Source organism: Neomonachus schauinslandi, chromosome 1 (genome assembly GCF_002201575.2).
Source record: "Neomonachus schauinslandi chromosome 1, ASM220157v2, whole genome shotgun sequence".
Taxonomy (NCBI): Eukaryota; Metazoa; Chordata; class Mammalia; order Carnivora; family Phocidae; genus Neomonachus; species Neomonachus schauinslandi.
This window is the reverse complement of record NC_058403.1, coordinates 213,827,476-213,846,357: the sequence shown is the minus strand read 5'-3', so window position 1 is coordinate 213,846,357 and position 18,882 is coordinate 213,827,476. Positions and strand designations below refer to the sequence as shown.

General features: G+C 62.3%; 2 protein-coding genes and 2 non-coding genes across 6 annotated transcripts in view; 3 read left to right on the top strand and 1 right to left on the bottom strand.

Annotated features, from left to right (window-relative positions):
• PWWP3A (PWWP domain containing 3A, DNA repair factor) overlaps positions 1-9,212 on the top strand; it is a 16,770-nt gene extending 7,558 nt beyond the window's left edge. For both annotated transcript variants that reach the window (XM_021705364.1, XM_044918180.1), the window contains 7 exons: positions 1,500-1,576; positions 2,084-2,144; positions 3,978-4,053; positions 4,445-4,495; positions 4,937-5,373; positions 7,232-7,320; positions 8,902-9,212. In XM_021705364.1, the coding sequence (XP_021561039.1) occupies positions 1,500-1,576; positions 2,084-2,144; positions 3,978-4,053; positions 4,445-4,495; positions 4,937-5,373; positions 7,232-7,320; positions 8,902-8,956 (846 nt within the window). In that variant the 3' untranslated portion in view covers positions 8,957-9,212. The remainder of the gene's footprint in view (positions 1-1,499; positions 1,577-2,083; positions 2,145-3,977; positions 4,054-4,444; positions 4,496-4,936; positions 5,374-7,231; positions 7,321-8,901) is intronic.
• Positions 9,213-12,907: 3,695 nt separating this feature from the next.
• TRNAF-GAA lies at positions 12,908-12,980 on the bottom strand. Its single transcript has one exon. It is a non-coding gene; the product is annotated as a tRNA-Phe (tRNA).
• A 130-nt stretch (positions 12,981-13,110) lies between these two features.
• Positions 13,111-13,184, top strand: TRNAN-GUU. Its single transcript has one exon. It is a non-coding gene; the product is annotated as a tRNA-Asn (tRNA).
• Positions 13,185-13,330: 146 nt separating this feature from the next.
• NDUFS7 (NADH:ubiquinone oxidoreductase core subunit S7) overlaps positions 13,331-18,882 on the top strand; it is a 6,738-nt gene continuing 1,186 nt past the window's right edge. The window contains exons 1-7 of one of the 2 annotated variants that reach the window (XM_021705231.1): positions 13,331-13,463; positions 14,379-14,415; positions 15,246-15,314; positions 15,779-15,896; positions 16,941-17,120; positions 17,194-17,240; positions 17,992-18,080. In XM_021705231.1, the coding sequence (XP_021560906.1) occupies positions 13,448-13,463; positions 14,379-14,415; positions 15,246-15,314; positions 15,779-15,896; positions 16,941-17,120; positions 17,194-17,240; positions 17,992-18,080 (556 nt within the window). In that variant the 5' untranslated portion in view covers positions 13,331-13,447. The remainder of the gene's footprint in view (positions 13,464-14,378; positions 14,416-15,245; positions 15,315-15,778; positions 15,897-16,940; positions 17,121-17,193; positions 17,241-17,991; positions 18,081-18,882) is intronic. The other variant, XM_021705233.1, reaches the window with a different exon arrangement.

Sequence of the window (18,882 nt, the reverse complement as noted above, 5' to 3'; positions counted from 1 at the left end):
TTTTTTTTTTTTTTTTTTTTTTTTAAAGATTTTTTATTTATTTATTTGAGAGAGAGAGAATGAGAGAGAGCACATGAGAGGGGGGAGGGTCAGAGGGAGAAGCAGACTCCCTGCTGAGCAGGGAGCCCGATGCAGGACTCGATCCAGGGACTCCAGGATCATGACCTGAGCCGAAGGCAGTCGCTTAACCAACTGAGCCACCCAGGCGCCCCGGCCTTACGATTCTAAGCGGGGTTTCTGGAGATGGTTACCTGAGTAAGGGGAGTGTGATCATTTTGGCACAGTTGAGTGTGAGGATCTTAGGTCCAGTCTTGACCGAGCAGGCTCAGGAAAACCTGAAAACCTGTGTAAAAAAATCGGCAACTTGCTGATTTCTAATACTGTGCGCTTGAGAGTTTTTCCTTTGGAGCTTTTAAATTGCTCAGATTTCAGGGTAGGGATCGGCTGTGCGTGTGCGGTGGATGGGCCTCAGCGCAGTGAAATTCCTGGCCCTGCTTCTCCGTGCGCCGCGCCTGGACGGTGCAGGCTGTCCGTTTACTTTTTAGGCCAGGGCCGCGTGCCGGCTCCCCCTCCTTCATCCGGTGTCCTTCCTCCCCGTCCAGTGTAGATGGCATTCCTACGGCTCCGGCCCTAGGGCTTTAACCTGTAGTGAGAAACGGTGACGTTGAACCCGGAAAGGTGTTTGCAGGAGCCAGAGACACTGCTGGTGTTGCCGTGCGGCTGACGTGCAGCGGGCAGCACGGCTTCCGTGCTGGACTGGCTGCAGCGAAGTGGGGTCCACATCCGGGCAGCGTCTGCTGGGCAGAAGGTGGAGCTTGAACAGATACGCAGATGAAGTGGGGGTCTCCGTGCAGTGTCTCTGCACCATTGTTGGGGGTCGTTTATCGGGGCCCCTCGGCCTCCCTTCAGTATTTACTTTGTGGCAGACGCTCGTGTGTCCCCCCACCCCATGCAGCTGGCACCCTTTTCCTGGACCTGTCCTCATTTTCACCAGTTCCTGGGGACCTTGCTGGGCCATGGATCTCCAAGGTCACAGGTTCCTGGGGTCAGCTCTCGGTTTACGGCTGAGCCGGGGACACAGGCACCGGGCAGAGAGGACGCACCACTGCCTCTGTGTCCTCGGCTGGTCCCACCCGCCTGAGCTCACTTTGCTCATCCTGAAAACGAGAATGAGCCTGTCCTGCTGAGTCAGGAGAGAATCGTGTGGTCGTCTGCAGAGGTGGCAGGCAGTGTGGGCTTGGGTCTTTCTGTTAGGAGAGAGAACAGAGCAAAGTGCCGCCTGGCCCTGCTCATCTGTGAGACTGAGTGGTGTGTGCAGCAGACAGGGCGGTGTCTGAGCCTCCGGTCGGGGGCTTGGCCTTGGTCCCCCAGGCAGCGGCGCCCCTTGTCACACGCCGGCCATGTGCCAACCTGCATGGTTAACAGAGGTCAGGAAGGTAATTCAAACCCATGGCCTCTTCTGGGTTCTTGATGCTTTATTTTCTTGGATTTGCCAACAGGTCAAGAGTGTCCGGCGAAGAGATAAGAAAGCCAGTGTGCTCTTTATCGAGGGGCACATGGACCCCAAAGGGAGAGGGTAACCCAGCTGTCTGCTCTCTGCAAACGCTTCCCGGGCGAAGGCCTGCCGGCTCGGGGGCACCGGGATGGTGGGGAGGGGGCTGGGGTCCAGGGCCGGGATGGTCTCATGCCCCTGCGCTCCAGCTCCCCGGAAGACGAATCCAGACAGAAGCTGTGTTGAAAGGGACTGCTCGGGCAGTCCGGTGTCCCAAGCTTTATTTGCCGGCTTTGAAGGGCGGCCCGGTTAGACACTCGGCGGATCCCGCCCGCTCCCCACAAACTATACTCCAGTCGTTGCAGGTGCTGTGGGCAGTGACCCGGCCTCCACTTCCACGGGTGGCTGGGGGGTGGGCGTCCCGCGTGGCGGCCCCAGCCACGTCCCCTAGTGCCTGTGTCTGGGGCTTCCTTGGGCAGCTGGTGCTGGCAGGGGCCCCGCGGTCACCGCTAGTTCCATCAGAGGAGAGGGAACCGTCGTCCTGACTCAGGAGAGGGAGCTCCCCGTTAACCTTCGTCTCTCTGCTTCCAGGATCACGGTGTCTCTCAGGAGACTGAAGCACTTCGACTGCAAAGAGAAGCAGGCGCTTCTGGTAGGCGGACTGTGCTTCGTGCCTGGGAAGCAGCCGCCCTGCGTGGGGAGCGGTGCGCTCCCGCGTGACGGTGGTCTGCTGGGCCCGGCTCCGGCCGTTCTGGCGGGGACCACCACCGCCCTGGGAGGTTGCCGGCCGTCCCCCGTTGTCCAGCGCAGAGGACGGTGTGCCTGGGTGCGAGGCCGGCGTCCTGACGCGGGCGATGGTTCGGAGGCTGTCCCTGCGCGTGTGCGCGGGGGGCTGAGTGCTCGGCCGCGGTGGCGCCCCTCGGGGCTTCCTGGCCTCGCCAGCGGCTGAGCCCCCCCGAAACGTCATCGGATCTTGATCGTACACCGAGCCCACGAGCCACGAGGCGCTGGTCCGTTGCACACACACCGTCCGCCCTGCGGTGCTGTGTGGGTGACACCAGCTATCCCAGCACAAACCCAGCCTAGGGGAGGGGTCCGTTAGCACCCCCCACCCCAGTGCAGTCTTGTCCCAGCCCGGGGAGCAGGTTCCTGGCTCCACGTCACAGGCTTCCTGTCGCGTGGACTGCCTGGGAGCTCGAGGGGGAGACCCCGGGGAGCCTTCTGCCCGCCGCTGTCTCCCCGAGTGCGGGCGGCCCGGGCTGCGGCGTGGGTGGGGTCGGGAAGGGGAGCGCCCACGCCGGACCCCAGCCTTCTCTTCCTTCCACTCCTGTGCGTGTCCCTGCGACGTAGTCCTGCTCCTGTCCCGTGTGTGGTGAGTGTGGTCACCACAGCTTCTGCGAGCGGCCTTCGCTGGGCGCCCAGTCTCCGTCAGGGTGCCCGTTGGCGGGGCCCGGTTCTGGAAGAGGGCCGGCCGTGGCCTCAGGAGCTTCCACACGCCCGCGAGCGCGGGGAGCCGGGCGCCCAACCCTCCAGGCCAGGGGCTGGCTCTGACCCCAAGGCCACTCTCGGGGATCCGGATAGCTTTCCCAAAATGGGGGGGAGTGGTCAGAAAGGGGAGCGGGAGTCTTGCTTTGAGGTCGGTGTGCCCCAAACACGGAACTGTGTTCTGTGACAAAGACGATGCATGGCCTCATGTAGTCCAGACGCTGGGATGATGCCTGTTGCCCATCTTTCTGCTCCCTGAGCAAAGCCAGGCCCGCCTGTGGAGTGGGGTGCACGGGGTCACTGAGGCCTTGTACCGGCGGCAGGAGCATGGCCGCCTCGAGCTAGTTGGGACTGTCCCGGGCTGTGCTGAGGGACCGGCCCCGGTGTCACGCTCACGGTCTTGAGCTCTGCTCTCCCGAGCAAGGAGCAGCACCACCTGCTGTCCCTGTCCCACGGCTGCTATGTGTGGCAGCCACGGGGAGAGGGCCGGGCTAAGGTGGCGGTAACACAGGACGTGGACCTCAGGTAGCGGGCCATGGTCCCAGCTCAGGTCCTCGGGGGGTGGGGGGGGGCATTGTCCTCAGTTTGCAAATGAGGACCTTGAGGCCTCGGCGGGCGTCCCCACGGGTGGCTGAGTGTCCTTCCTCCCGACTGAGCCGACACCGTTCTGAGCCAAGGGCACAGAGATGACTCTTAGAAGGATTTGTCGTACAAAGACCTTCAAGTTTTGTTTGGGCGATATCAGCCGCACGTTGGGGTGCTTGGCACCTTCCTCTCCTTAAAGTCCCCAGCTCTCCTCTCCCAGAGTGCTCAGCTCCCACGTGACCACTTCCTGAGCAGCCCCGGCCCCAGACCTGGGCCTCCGTGTGGGTTTCCCCATGCGGCTTCAGCAGCCCCACACAGGGGCATCTGCTGGCTCTGCGGTGTGGACGCGGGAGCCGAGGACGCAGAGGAGGTTGGAAGAGCGCCTGCTGAAGCTGCTGCCTGGGTCTCGTTGCAGAACGAAGCCAAGGAGGACTTCGACCAGGCCATCGGCTGGTGTGTCTCCCTGATCACCGACTACAGGGTCCGGCTTGGTATGTGGGCCTGCACACCCTTGGACAAAGGGACCGAGCTGGGGGCAGAGCGCAGGCCTGTTTCCCATGGCCGCCCGGCCTGGGCCCATGGCAGTCTTGTCCCCGACAAGGGCAGGTGGGCAGACACGGGGCGAAGACTGGGTGCGAACGGAATGCGGGGTTTGCTCTGAATCAGAGAGTTGGTCTCTGTCCACCCCACGTCCGGCTGTTGGGAATCTTCAGAGGGTAGCCTTTCTGGGCGCCCCAGGGGCGGTGGCACCCTGCCGGCCGCGCTGGTGTTGGGGTCCAGGCAGGGCTGACGCAAGGCAGGCATGCTGACCCCGTGTCCCTCGGGCCGCTCCTGAGCGCCGCCTCTGATGGGTGACGTGGCTCTCTTGTGTGTCCTCTGCAGGCTGCGGTTCTTTCGCGGGCTCTTTCCTGGAGTATTACGCCGCCGATATAAGTAAGCCCGGCGACTCCTCTTGAGAGGCGTGAAGCAGCTGTCTTCTGTGTCTGAAGCTCGGGAGGGGATGCGTCTGGGTGGAGGCCGCGCCCTGTCCCCAGCCTGACCCTAGATTGCCAGGAACAAGCCCTGACCACCGCCTGCCCCCACTGCCCACCGGGCACCTGGCCTCTCCTCCTGCCTTCCCTGGTGCCCGAGTTTGGGGTGAACGGAGAGTCCCACCGTACACCGGGGGCTCTGCTCATTGGGGCGACACTGGCGTCAGGCTGAGCTGGGGAGAGACGGGTCCCATCAGAGGAGGAGTCCTTAGGGCCGTGGTGGTTGTGCCTGGGGGCCCGGGGGGGACTCTCCCGCAGAGCCCCCAGACAGCACAGTGAAGGGAGGAGGAGGGAGCCGTCCCACCCAGGCCAGCGGTCCCACGGACGTGTCGTTCGTCTGCAGGTTATCCTGTCCGCAAGTCCATCCAGCAGGACGTCTTGGGGACCAGGTTCCCGCAGCTGAGCGGGGGGTACCCCGAGGAACCTGTGGTGGGGAGCCCCCAGGGGAGGAGGCGGCCCTACAGGAAGGTCCTCCCTGACCGGTCCCGGGCTGCTCGGGACCGGGCCAACCAGAAGCTCGTGGAGTACATCGTGAAAGCGAGGGGCGCCGAGGGCCACCTGCGGGCCATCCTGAAGAACAGGAAGCCGTCCCGGTGGCTGAAGACGTTTCTGAATTCGGGTCAGTACGTGACGTGCGTGGAGACGTACCTGGAGGACGAGGATCAGCTGGACCTGGTGGTGAAGTACTTACAGGGGGTCTACCAGGAGACGGGCAGCAGGACGCTGGCGCGGGTCAACGGCGACCGGATCCGCTTTATTCTGGATGTTCTTCTGCCTGAAGTGAGTGGACGGCAGGGCTGTCGTGCACGCTGGCGGGTGGGGGTCTGGGGCCGCGGCCACCAGCCACGCGGGGCTGGGGTTTGGTGCTGGGATGGCGTTCTCCAGAAGTCTGCCCGGGAGGCCACGGCAGCGTGGAGCCCGGCGCCCGCTCTGGGGCGGCGTGGAGACCCCGTGGCCAGTGCCAGGGGACGAGAACCACGTGCTTTAAACTGTGTGCACGTGGATGCGTTTCCGGAGTAGGCGTTGCTCGTGGAGAGGGAGCTGTAGTTGTGTTGGACGCACCCGCTGGGGTTTGGCTGGGCAGGCGTGCACACATGATGACTCCGGTGGTTTTGAAGGCAGGGCGGGGGGGGGCTCTGCTGGGCACGTGTGAGCACGTGTGGGAAAGGTTGCTAAGCTCAAAGGTCTATTTCTGTGCCTGGAAGCTTTCAAATACAAACGAGATGAAGATAGCGGCAGGGAGCTTGGGTGCCCAACACCCAGTTGGAATAGCGACCTCACGCTGTTTGTATCTCTAGCTCCCTCCCCCCAGGTAATTATGGGGGGGTTCCCCAAACTTTTTTTTTTTTTGAAGATTTTATTTATTTATTTGACAGGCAGGAGAGAGGGAACACAAACAGGGGGAGTGGGAGAAGGAGAAGCAGGCTTCCCGCTGAGCCAGGAGCCTGATGCAGGGCTCGATCCCAGGACCCCGAGATCATGACCTGAGCCAAAGGCAGACGCTTAACGACTGAGCCACCCAGGCACCCCTCCCAAACTTTTTTTATGCTTAAGTACTCCGGTGTGTATCTTTTTAAATTTTTTTTAAATTTTTTTTTTAAGATTTTATTTATTTATTAGAGAGAGAGAGAGAGCACATGAGATGGGGGAGGGTCAGAGTGAGAAGCAGGCTCCCCGCTGAGCAGGGAGCCCGATGTGGGACTCAATCCCGTGACTCCAGGATCATGACCTGAGCCGAAGGCAGTCGCTTAACCAACTGAGCCACCCAGGTGCCCTCCAGTGTATATCTTTAAGGAAGGGGTGGTTCTGCCCCAGGGACACTGGTCCCTATGTGGGGATGGCTGTGGTTCTCACGGGGGGCAGGGGGCAGGATGCTGCTGGACCCCCACAGTGCCTGGACGCCTCCCGGAGAGCGACCTGCCCGATGTCAGCACTGCCCAGGGGTGTTGGGGGACCCTGTTCTAGACCATAAAGGCTCTGCTTGATTTTTAAGATTTTATTTTTAAGTGATCTGTATCCCCAGCGTGGGACCGAGAGTCGCAAGTGCTCTCAACCGAGCCGGCCCCGCGCCCCTCACAGGCTCTTTAAAAACACTTTCTGGGGGCGCTGGGCCACTGTCGGTGAAGCGACTGCCTTCGGCTCAGGTCGTGATCCTGGGATCCTGGGATCGAGCCCCGCATCGGGCTCCCTGCTCTGCGGAGAGTCTGCTTCTCCCTCTCCCTCTGCTCCTCCTCCCCCTCAAATGAATGCTCTCTAAAAAAATAAAAAATCACATTTCTAGTAACCACAGTTCTGCTGTTTCTTCTGAAGAAATGGAGAAGGATTTCTCAACGTCAGACATACCGTGTGCTTAGATGATTGCGGTTATATTTTTCCTGTTGTTTGAACAGTGAACTTACAAATTTCCACAAATGGGCTTGTTGGTTTTGGTCCTGCCTCATTCTCTGCCTTTAGTGACACGAACTCTCGTGTCTCGTCCGAAAGACCGCGTCCTTCACATGACTGCAGAGATCTCACGGACCCGTGCGTGTTCGTGGAGGCTGCTCGGAAGCTGCCCCGGGCCCCACGCGCATCCCTCTAGCTCTGCGGGCGCCATGGGCCCGCTGCCCGCGGCTGAGCGCCCTCTGCCCCCTTGCAGGCCATCATCTGCGCGATCGCGGCGGTGGACGCTGTGGATTACAAGACGGCTGAGGAGAAGTACCTCAGAGGACCGTCCCTCAGCTACCGGTAGGCTGCTCAGGGCGCTGCTCCCCAAGCAGCACAGGTGTGTCTAGAAGGGCTCGCGCTCCCTCGTGCTGGTGGCTGGGGCTCAAGGCCCCTCTTGCCGACACGCTGGTCCAGGTGCCCGGCGGGTGAATGAAGTGCCTGCGATGGGAAGTGCACGTTAGCCCTTGGCCAGGAGTTGTCAGAGGGACCCAGTGACGCAAGCAGTGGGCGCTGTCCTCGGGCGCGTCCCTGAGCCGGTCTGGGCAGGCAGAGCTGGCCCACGCCACGGCCCACAGGCGGTCCACCGGGGCTGCTCCCTGGGCGCGTGCCGGGCCTGCGGTGCCTAATCGCGTTTCGCTTGGGCTCCTGTTTGCATTTCGAGCTTTCTCCCCTTGCCCCAGTGCCGTGGCCGTTTAAGAAAACACAGTTAGATTACACGGCAGCAGTCGCCTGGGCCGTTCCTAGCAGGTCAGAAGAATGCCGTGATCAAGATGTTTCTCTTCCGTCGGTGAGGTTAGCCGCCCTGGGATTTTTGGCCCCCAGAGCCCCTAATCCCGTCTCTGGGCTTGCTGCCAGGCTTGCTGGGAACAGGCTGGGCCCGCGTGGCAGTGACAGGCTGAAGACTCAACTAGAGTCACAGGCCAGGGTCTCTGTCCAAGGCCGCCCGGGCCCACTGTCACGGATGCCGGACAGCGAAGACAGCTCCCAGGAGGCCGCGCTCCTTCCCCGGGGGGGGCCCCGCGGCATGCCAGGAGGCCAGGTCTCGGGGTGGGGAGGCCAGCTGCCAGGCTGGCCACGGAAGGGCCCGTCTGGCTCGGTGTGCAGGAGTGTTGGCCCAGATGAGCCAGCAGAGCATGAGGGGCCTTGGCAGCAGGGAGACTTGGTGTTTCTGTCCCTGGATCTCGGTGGTCCAGTGCGGTGCCCTCAACACAAGTAAAGAATAGTGTTCTTGGGGGAGCAGGGTCGGGGCCGGGACCTGCCCCGCCCCCCCCCAGCGATTTCCTCCTCCGCGTCCGAGGGGCTGGCCGTTGTGCCTGTGAGGACGACTGTCCGTCTTCACGCTCTGCCGCTGCTCTTGGCCAGCCGTGGACACGCATGTGCACCTGCTCCGGACTCTAGGGGCGGGGCCTCTGGCTGAGGGCCTGCCGGCCGGCCCCTTCCTTCAGGCTGTGCTGACCATCAGGGGTGCCCGCCCAGCGGCCTCGGGTTCGCCTGAGCCGCCCGCTGTCCCAGTCTGTGCTCTTTGTTACGGTCGCCAACCCTGGGGGCATGCCCCAAACACCCGTTAACGTAATTCTTATCGTCAAGGAGTCGCTTAATGAGGACAATTTGAAAGTTCACACTCCTTAAAAAGCCGTTCATTTTTTTTTATGAATTGTGGTAAAATGCACATGACGTAAAATGTCCTGTCGTAACCGTCTCTGAGCGCACAGCTCAGTGGTGTGAGGCCCACTCACCGTCCTGCGGCCACCCCCACCCTCCGTCTCCAGAACGTTCCATCTCCCTACACGGAGACTCCGTCCCCACGAAGCATGGACTCGTCTGTTTCATGTTCAAGACGAGGAATTACTAAACGAGGCTCTCTGCTTTTGTTTTCTGAAGGGAAAAAGAAATATTTGATAACCAGCTCCTAGAAGAAAGGAGTCAGCGGTGCTGATGCTGGAGGGGCCGCCATGGGTCCCGTGGCTGGAGCGCGAGTGCGGTCTGCGGGACCGGGGCCCGGAATGTGCTCGCTTCTCATCTGTGGGTGCTCTTTTCCTGGCTTTTGTGGAAGGTAGAGTTCCTGATTTTGAAACAAAAATGTGTTTTATTTTATTGCATATCATTACTTGTGACTGTACTGTATTGTTTAATAAAAGGTGCACATTTGGTTTTTTTATGTTAAAAAGCACTGTATCCAATATTAAACAGGAGTTTTAAGAAAGCCTCTGTGAATGCGTTCCTCCAGAACACGCGTGTGTTTCTGTGTTTGCCTCCTCTTGAGGCAGGCCCCGAGGCCACGGTGCCGCACTCGGGTTTCCTCGCGTTTCAGCTCTGCTGTCCTTCCCCGTGCGGGAGAACACGTGCGGCAGGACCCTCCAGCGGCCGCTTCCCACCCACCCCCTGGTCCCGTGTGGATGTTCCCGTGTGGCCGCATCTGGCCCAGTGCTGAGCGCGGGCTCCCCGGAGGGCGGGACCCCCACCCGTAGCCGCCTCAGTCACTGTGTGTGTGGCCGTGGGGTCGCAGTGTGGGGACTGGCTCCTGCAGAAGCAAGGCCTTTGCCTGGAGGCCGGGCTCACGTTCCTGCCCAGGCCCAGAAAAGGAGGCAGCTGGGGGGTCACCCTGGTGCCCGAGGGTCCCCAGCGCGGGCCCTGGCCTTTGGAGACCTGCCATGGCCTGTACTGACCCAGTCACAGAAATTCTGTGGCCTGTCAAAGCCATGCTCAAACGAACTCTTTATCCTGAGCTGCTGGGGGACCGTGCAGTGGGTACACGGTCAGGAGGCTCAGCTCGAGGCCCTGGCCGGGGTCAGCAGCCACTAGAGTGGGGGCTTAGAGGGAGAGCCTGCTGGGAGGTGGGCGGGCTCGGGCCCTGAGAAGGGGCTGTCTGAGCCGGCAGAGGCCCGGGCCACACACACAACCACGGGTCAGTTGTGCAGCGGGAGAGGCTGGGAGATGGCCCCAGAATCCTCCCGATGGGGGCGGGGGGGGGGGCGGGCGAGCTGGCCTGGGACAGCGGGGCTGGGACCACAGAGGGTCGACGGTTCCCATCCACCGTGGAGCCCAAAGCCAGGCCGCTTGGTCGCTTCCTCCACAGAGAACAGCCCGACATCGTCTCCAAAGCGGGCCGTGCCCCTTTCTGGGAGAGCCTGATGGCTCCGTCCACCACTGGCCGTGCTCGATGCGGTGGCTGAGGTGGGCCACTGGCGCAGTCATCCTGTCCAGACCAGCGTTAAATGCCCGCTGGAGCCCCACCTGCACCCTGGGCCTGCGCCCTGTTGCGGGGAGCCTGAGGGTGCTCGTCCTATGGCCGCTGGGCAGGTGTGAGGGGCGCGGGGCCCGGCAGCTGGCGGCCCCATGGGGGTCCCTGGAGAAGCACGCACAGCACAAGCCTCTGAGACACAGACTGCCCCCAGCACTGCCCTGTTGTCCACCGCGAGGCTTCCGTCAGCCCACCCCTCACCCCCACTCCTACTCCTGTCTCCCCCCTCGGCGCTGCAGACATCAGGCCGGGTCATTCTCCGACGGCCGTCCTGGGTGCCGCAGGGGGGCTGGGCAGCATCCTGGACCCCACCCCTCAATGCCAGGAGCCCCCCCCCCACACAAACCCATGACCATCTTGCCTCCTTCCCCCGCCCACCTCCGCCCCTTCCCTCTGGGCTCTAGCTCCCTGGCCTCTGTGTGGCCTCCCTGCTGCCCCCTTGACCCCCTGCCCTCCCCTCCTCCCACCGCCCCCAGACCACCCCTTCTCTGAACTGCTGCCCACCCAGGCCCCAAGGCCCTGCAGAAGCTGCTCGTCAAGTTGGTTTGCTTTTCTCACTCCAGCCGGACGATGCAAGGGAACGATCCCACCCCTACCTAGTACCTGTGGTCCCCACACACCAACATCCCCGCTCTCTGAGATGGGCAGTTGTCATCGCACACACCTCAGCCTCTCTTCAAGCCTATTGCTATCTAAAAAACTGATATTTTTTTAAGATTTTATTTATTTATTGAGAGAGAATGAGATAGAGCATGAGGGGGAGGAGGGTCAGAGTGAGAAGCAGGCTCCCCGCCGAGCAGGGAGCCCGATGCGGGACTCGATCCCGGGACTCCAGGATCATGACCTGAGCCGAAGGCAGTCGCTTAACCGACTGAGCCACCCAGGCGCCCCTAAAAAACTGATTTTTTTTTAAAGATTTTATTTATTTATTGAGAGAGAGAATGAGATAGAGAGAGCATGAGAGGGGGGAGGGTCAGAGCGAGAAGCAGGCTCCCCGCCGAGCAGGGAGCCTGATGCGGGACTCCAGGATCATGACCTGAGCCGAAGGCAGTCGCTTAACCGACTGAGCCACCCAGGCGCCCCTAAAAAACTGATTTTAAAAAAGTCACGGGGTGGGGTGGTGCCTGGCTGGCTCAGTTGGTGGAGCAATGACTCTTGATCTTGGGGTTTTAAGAGCCCCGTGTTGGGCATAGAGTTGTTTAAAAATAAAACCTAGGGGTGCTTGGGTGGCTCAGTGAAGCACCTGCCTTCGGCTTTGGTCATGATCCCGGGGTCCTGGGATCGAGCCTCCAGTTGGGCTGCTTGTGCTCGCTTGCTCTCTGCCCAATAAAATCTTTAAAAAATAAAATCTTTAAAGAAAAAAAACAATTCACAGGATGTGTGGGTGACTTGGTTGGGCGTCTGACTTTGGCTCAGGTCATGATCTCGGGGTCCTGGGATGGAGTCCCCAGTCGGGTTCCCTGCTCAATGGGGAGTCTGCTTCTCCCTCTGCGCTGCCCCCCACCCCCCGCTCATGCCCGCACACGTGTGCTCGTTCTCTCAAATAAAATCGTTTAAAAAAAAAAGTAATTCCCTATAGGGTAAGAATCTGAAACCTCAGGGAAGCACACTTGCACATGTAATAATCCATCCCCTCCCACCCCCAGTCCCTGATTCACTGCCCCCACTGCCCAGGTTCCCGCGCCCGGTGCCTGGTCTCACTCCCCCAGCCAGCCTCCCACTGCAGGGCTCTCCCAGGAGACTGGCTCAGACCTCCCTGACCTCGCCTCGGTCAAGCAGCCTTGACCAGGCCCATGGCCTCTAGCAGCGTTCTCTCTTGTGACCTAGCAGCTGGAAAAGACGCTCTCTCGTGGTTCCGGTGGGGCTGGAAATTCACTGAGCAGCTCGGCTGGGTGACTCAGGTCTCATGAGGTGCCAGTCGAATGTCACCAGGGCTGCGTCATCTGAAAGTTCAGCTGGGGCTGGGGGCTCAGTCCCCAGGGTCCCTCACTCACAGGGCAAGGACGTTATGGGCAAACAGAAAACTTGCATAAAGCTCAGACTTCAGTAACATCCACTTTGGTTCATGAATTGCAGCAAATGCGTCCTGCAGTGTAAGCTGCTAACAGAACTGGGTGTTGGGTACACAGGAACTCCACTATGTCGGCAACTTTCCTGTGAAAATGCAAAGTTTAGTTAAGTAAGTTACAAAATCCAGCTCCACAGGCTAGCGGGGAGCGGGAAGGAAAGGGGAAGGGACCCCTCACCTCCCACCCGGGACCTGGAGCTCCCCGGGAGCGAGACCAGGCGGGCTGTGCAGGCGTTCGGGGGCCGGAGTGGTCCTGCCAGGAGGCCCGCCTGCCGCTCCCCTGCGCTTGCCTGTGTGAGCCTCAGTTTCCCCCAAGTGTAAAATCCGGCAGGACTGCAAGAATTAGGGGGCATGCAGGCGGAAGGTGTTCTTGCGAACTGCTAACAAGTAGCGCTCGTTCTAATCCTACCGCTCAAGAAGTGTTGGGAATCGGGCTAGAGTCCACGTTTGGGCCGGAATCACGGTCTGGGGGCTCCGTTCCTCCCCGACGTGGGCCTGAGCCAGCGGCCCCGTCCGTCGTCTGCAGAATGGGGGCATGCTGGGGAAGGAAAGGCCGGGAGCCGGAGCGCCAAAACAGCTGCCGAAACCCGGGATCGAACCAGGGACCTTTAGATCTTCAGTCTAACGCTCTCCCAACTGAGCTATTTCGGCTGGCCGGCAGGGGCCGCCGTCGCCCCGAGTCCGGCTCGCGCCGCGCCGCCCGCGCGCCGCCGCCGCCTGCGCCTGGCCTCTCGGCTGCGCGCGCCTCTTAGGAGCCCAGGCGGCGCGGGGCGGCAGCGCCGTCTCTGTGGCGCAATCGGTTAGCGCGTTCGGCTGTTAACCGAAAGGTTGGTGGTTCGAGCCCACCCAGGGACGCTGTTTTGAGCTTTTTGTTCCCGAGGTAAGGAGTGGGCGAGCGACGCCCCTGCTTTATGCGGGACGCTCCGCGCGCACCCCCAGGCCAGCCTGTCCGGAGGGGGTGTCCGGGGGCGCACCGCAGGGAAGTCCACGGAGGCGGAACGTCCCAGGGCCGGGGTCCAGGTTCCGCGCGGCAGCCGAGCCGCTTTGGGAGCCGGGCCTGGAGACCCGGAGCGCTGAAGCGGACGGACCGCAGAGGTTGTTTGAAGGCCGAGGCGGAAATGGCGGCGCCGGCGGGTGAGCGGGTCGGGTCGGGGGGTCGGGGGCGGCCGCGGCGGGGCGGGGGCGGGATGCCGCCGCTCTCGTTCCCGGGACCAAGCGGCGCGGCGGGGCGACGGGAGCCCCGACAAGCGGGGAAACCGAGGCCTCCGGGGCTCCCAGCGCGGCGTGCGGCGGAGGCCTGCCGTCCGCAGATGCGGGGTAAAGCACCGAGTACGAGGGCTGGAGGTGCGGGGGGAGAGCGTCGTCGGGGTCCCGGGCGCCGAGATCCAGCGGCTCGTCCGAGGGGAGGGGCGCTGACCGTGCTGCGAGCGCATCCCCAGGCCTGGATTTCCGCCCGAGGCACCGGGAGGGACGGGCGGCGCGCTCCGGACCCGGGCCCCGCCGGGAGCTTGGTTGTCACGCGCAGCCCAGGGCCGGGAGCCCGTCCACAGCAGAGGACCCCGGGGACCCCAGCGAGGCCCTAGCATCTTGCGAGAGACAGGCACCACGCAGCACAGAGATGGAGGTGCAACAGGGTGACCGCATCCAGAGAGCCGGGGGGCATGGGTGCTACGGAGCGAAACCTGCCCGTAAGAAGGGCTGGCATGTGCCCGCGTGGGGCAGGGTGCTCCAGGCAGCGCGGGCCGCAAGTGCAAAGGCCCTGAGGCAGGAGCGACACTGACCTGCAGGAGGAAAGGGAGGATGGCCCCCGGGGGTGGTGTGGCCTTTTTTTCAGGGTGTGAGATAGTAAGCAGGGTAGGGACACTGTGTGGGGCACGTTCTGAAAGACCCCTTTTTACCAGGTGTTTGTTAAGTGGAATTTAGATAGACCAAGGGTAACAGGAAGGACGTGCCAGGCGTAGGGCTCATGGGCAAACTCCTGGAGGCTGGGCCCCACCGGGGTTTATCGCCTACAAACAACTCACTGCCTGCACCGTGTGGCTCTCTCAGCAGCTCCGGGCCTGCTCTGCCGGATCCTTGCTCTGCGGTGAGTGTCTGCGTCTCCCCCAGCACACGGCCCTGCCCAGGAGGGCTCAGTGGCGGGTGGGGGTGCATCAGAGCACGGCGGAGCTGGGGTGGTCCTTCAGCAGCACTAGGAGGGGGCCCACCTGCTGAAGGTCACATAGTCCGGCAGTCTTGCAGGTGGTGTTCAGGCCTTTCCGTGGGGACGGCCCAGGTGGTGGCCGAGCCTGTGTTCAGACCCATGCCTGCCTGCCCTCCTTCCCTCACAACTCACTCACGTGTTGCAGGAAGGCGGTTGGTGCATTTGCTCAGGTGGCGGCCTCAAGTAGGCCTCCTCAGGACAGGGAGGCAGGTAGTCACCGTGCCCTCTCAGTGGACAGAGCCCAGAAATGAAATCTCCGGCGCCATGGGGCAGGGACATGGCAGATCTGAGGAGAGGGTCTTCCTGATGGAGGGGAGATGGGAGGCTTCGAGGAGCACTTGGGCTTGGGCCGACTCTGCCTTGTTTTGAGAAGACGTTTTTTCTAGGAATCAAACGCATTCACTGTAAAATAAAGGGGAAGTGAGAGAACTAGGAGATGAGAACCAGACACCTCCTAGACAGGGCTCAGCAGACTTTCCATGAAGGGCCAGATTGGCTCTGTGGAGACTACTCAGCTCTGCCTTTGAGAAAACAGCGGAGATAGAAAGGGGTGGATGTGGTTGCATGTCAATAAAACTTTATTTACAACAACAGGCAGAGGGCCAGGTTTGGCCCCCTGGGTGGAACTTCCCCATCCCTGCTCCAGTGTAGCCTCTGTCACAAGGTCTCAGGGCACCCCGGGCTCCTCTTCACGTGCACCCCTCTCCCTGCAGCTCCGGCGTGGGCGTGGCTACCCAGGTGCGTGGTGTCCACTCAGCCGTGGCTGCTGACAGCCCCAGCAGGTGAGGCCGGCCTTCCTGGGACCCTGCGCACCCTAAAGCCTCCCTTTGGCACCGCAGCAGCCCCGGTGACTCCAGGGCCCTCCCTCCACCGTCAGGCAATGAAGCAGGGGTCCCTGCCCTCGGAGCCTTGCCCAGCCCCCTGCTGCATGTCCAAGACCACGGCTGCACGTCCCCAGACCAGAAGGGCCGTTGACAGCATGTCAGCGGAGCTCCTGCTTTCCGCATGGGGGACCAAGTTTCCACGGGGACAGAGGCCAGCTGGGGCCACAGCAGGGCAGCTGCCAAAAGTTCATTCTTGTCCTGACCCCGGCAGCCCAGCTCCTACCGGTGCTGCCCCAGAGCAGCCCTTGCCCCAGCTTGCTGCTGCCCTCTGAGAGGGGGCTCTGGGCTCGACCGTGCGGTGGGGGGTGTCGGGGTGCCTGCCTGGCTAAGGCCCCCCCCCCCTTGCCGTGTGTTCTTACCAGCACCCAGCCCGCCGCGTCCACGGCTGGAGCCGTGGCCCCCAAATCCTCCGCACTTCCCAGCAGCCGAGGCGAGTATGTGGTGGCCAAGCTGGATGACCTCATCAACTGGGCCCGCCGGGTGAGCCCCTGACCCCTCCCGCGTCCTTCAGGCCTCGCGCCCCGTGCTCACACACGTGCACACCTGCCCCTGTCCGCTGCTGGCCCTGATGTCCTCTCGGTGCCCACGCCATGCTTCCTGGTCTCGCCCTCCACCCCCAGGGAAGATGACCTGCCTCCCCTCTGCGGATCTCCTGTTTCTGTTTATTCTTCTCTTTGGATGCAGAAGTGATTTTAACTGGGAAAGTGGTGCGTCCCTGGAACAGTGGCTCCTTCCTGGGAAAAACCCGAAAACACTCCCCCGCCCCCAGTACTCACTGGGTCGGTCTGCGCGTTGTGTGCACGTCTGTCTCCCCGATTCACAGGGCAGTGGCTCCTCTTGGCGTGTTGGGGGTCCCAGGGGCAGGCCGTTCCTGTGTGTCTCTGTAACCGATGGGGCCATGGCGAGCGTCCCGCCAGGTGTCCCCTGCAGTGTTGGTCCTAACTGCACATCTGCGAGGCTGTCAGGGTCAGCCCCCTGTGTAGCCCGAGCCCGGTGGGGGGCAGGCAGGACCCACTCCAGGTCCCCGGCTAGGCAGAGAGACAGCAGAGAAGGCTCTGGCAGAGGAGTCAGCGGGAGAAAGGAGCCACTGGGTGGGTGGAGGCAGTGGTCAGAGGGCAGCGGCATCCAGGAAACCTTCCTGGAGGAATAGGCACTGGGAGCCCCTGGACACTAGGAGTGTTAGGAAGGAGCCCCTCGGAGGGGCTGAGCCCCAGGGTCTGACCTGTGCCACACGGGGCCCTCCAGGCACTGGGAGCGGCGCGTGCCTGTGTTGGAAGGATGGGACCTAGGACGTGCGGGTCACGCGGGCTGGGGCTCTTTACTTTTTCGGCGACGTGGCTGCGGGGAAGTGTTGACCCACAGGCGCAGCTTGCTTTACCTTCCTGTTGAGCACCCTGGGCCGTGACACCGTCGGAGGGCCCTCTGGGGCCTGGAGGTGGCTTGGCTGCCGCGGGGAGGCCTGGCCAATGGGCTTTGAGCTGGGGCGGGTACCCTGCCCCCGGGCTGAGCACCTTGCCCCCGCAGAGCTCCCTGTGGCCCATGACCTTTGGCCTGGCGTGTTGTGCCGTGGAAATGATGCACATGGCCGCGCCCCGCTATGACATGGACCGCTTTGGCGTGGTCTTCCGCGCCAGCCCGCGCCAGTCCGACGTGATGATTGTGGCCGGCACGCTCACCAACAAGATGGCCCCGGCGCTCCGCAAGGTAGGCCCGGCCCTGAGGCCCACCACCCGCCCGCCAGCCTCGAGCCGCACCCAGACCCCGCCGTCTCTTCCAGGTGTATGACCAGATGCCAGAGCCACGCTACGTCGTGTCCATGGGGAGGTGAGTGCCCGCGACACGCTGGCGCGCCTCCTGCCCATCTCCGCTCCCTCTGCCGCGATCACAGGGGGCATCTGTGCCCTCAGGACACCCTGCGGCCCCTCCCCAGGGCGGCACCCCCCCAGGGCACCCCTCCTGTGCCACTCAGAGTCGCCCCTGTTCTGCCCCTGCTTCGTGGATGTAAATGGTGCCCTGCTCTGTGGGCTGTCTGCACGCTCCTCGCCCTCCCTCCTGGCGCCCAGTCGCTTCCCCACGCCACCAGCAGCTGCTTCCTCACCTCACTGTTCTGAGGTAGAACTCGGGCCACAGAGTCCACCCTGTTCAAGTGCGCAGTTCCGTGATGGTCCATGTAGTCACGGTGCTGTCAACTCTAGCCCCTAGTTCCAGAATATTCCATCATCCTCCAAGAAAACCCCGCCCCCATCAGCTGTCACCTTCCCCCCAGCCCCCGCCCCCGAGAGCCCCCTTCCCGTCCGCGGATGAGCCTGTTGTTTTGGGCGTGTCACCCACGTGGACTCACACCCCATGTGGACTTCTGTGTCTGGTTCCCTCCCTGAGCATCTGAGTGTCGTGGGCTCGGGGTCCGTCCATTTGCTTCTGCTCTCCCTGATCCCACAGAAGGCCTCGTTCCCTTTTCTGGGACTCCACATCCCATTCCTGCCCATTCCTGGCACCTGTTTGCACCTGAAGGCAGGTGTGTGTTGGGGGCAGGGCTGGGGGTGGCCAGTGTGACCCTCACCATGCCCCCCCTCAGCTGTGCCAATGGAGGAGGTTACTATCACTACTCGTACTCTGTCGTGAGGGGCTGTGACCGCATCGTGCCCGTGGACATCTACGTCCCAGGTGAGCCCACCCCTCCCATGTCACAGGCCCCCGCACCCCCCCAGAGGCGGTGGGCTCCCCCCTTTTCAGGATGAACAGATGTAGGTCCAAGTAGAAGAGTGAAGCCCCAGCCTCCTCCTCCCTTGTCCCTTGAAGGTCTCCCCCACTGAAGAGTCTTGGGTTTTATCCAGACGTGGGCCCAGGCTGGTGCTGAAGGCTTAGCCTGAGCTGGGTGGGACTGCGGATCCTCGGCTTTCTTTACACTTCACAAGGCTCCACCTAATAGACACAAAACCCACGGAACACAGAAAACAGACTGGTTCTTGGAGACCAGGACCAGTGTGCACGGGGCCTCCCTTGGACCCCAGATCACCAGGGTGGTCAGATTGTGCAAATAAAAGTGCAGGGTCCCCAGTTATTTCTGCCCGGAAAGCAAGCAATGTTTGCGACACGTTCATACTGGAGAAGTACTGGTTGTCTTTCTGAAGCCCGTGTTCGGCTGGCCACCCTCGGGCCCCAGGGCCTCTGCCCCCACTGTGTCAGAGGTCAGGGGTCAGCAGGTGGTGCTTAGCCTGCAGATGAAGGCCCCGTGTTCTTGGGCTCTCAGTGCCGCATGGAAAGCCCGACCCGAGGCCCGGAGAGCAGAGGACACTCAAGGCCCCGATTCCAGGTTGCCCAGGAAAGTTTAGGTCACGTTCTGGCGCCCCTCAAAAGGACATTGGATGGTGGTGATTTGTTTAGTGTCCTGCAGATATGTCCTGAGGGCCTTAGACACACCACGCCGCAGGGCGGCCCCCATTGCGGGGGGGGGGGGGGGGCCGCG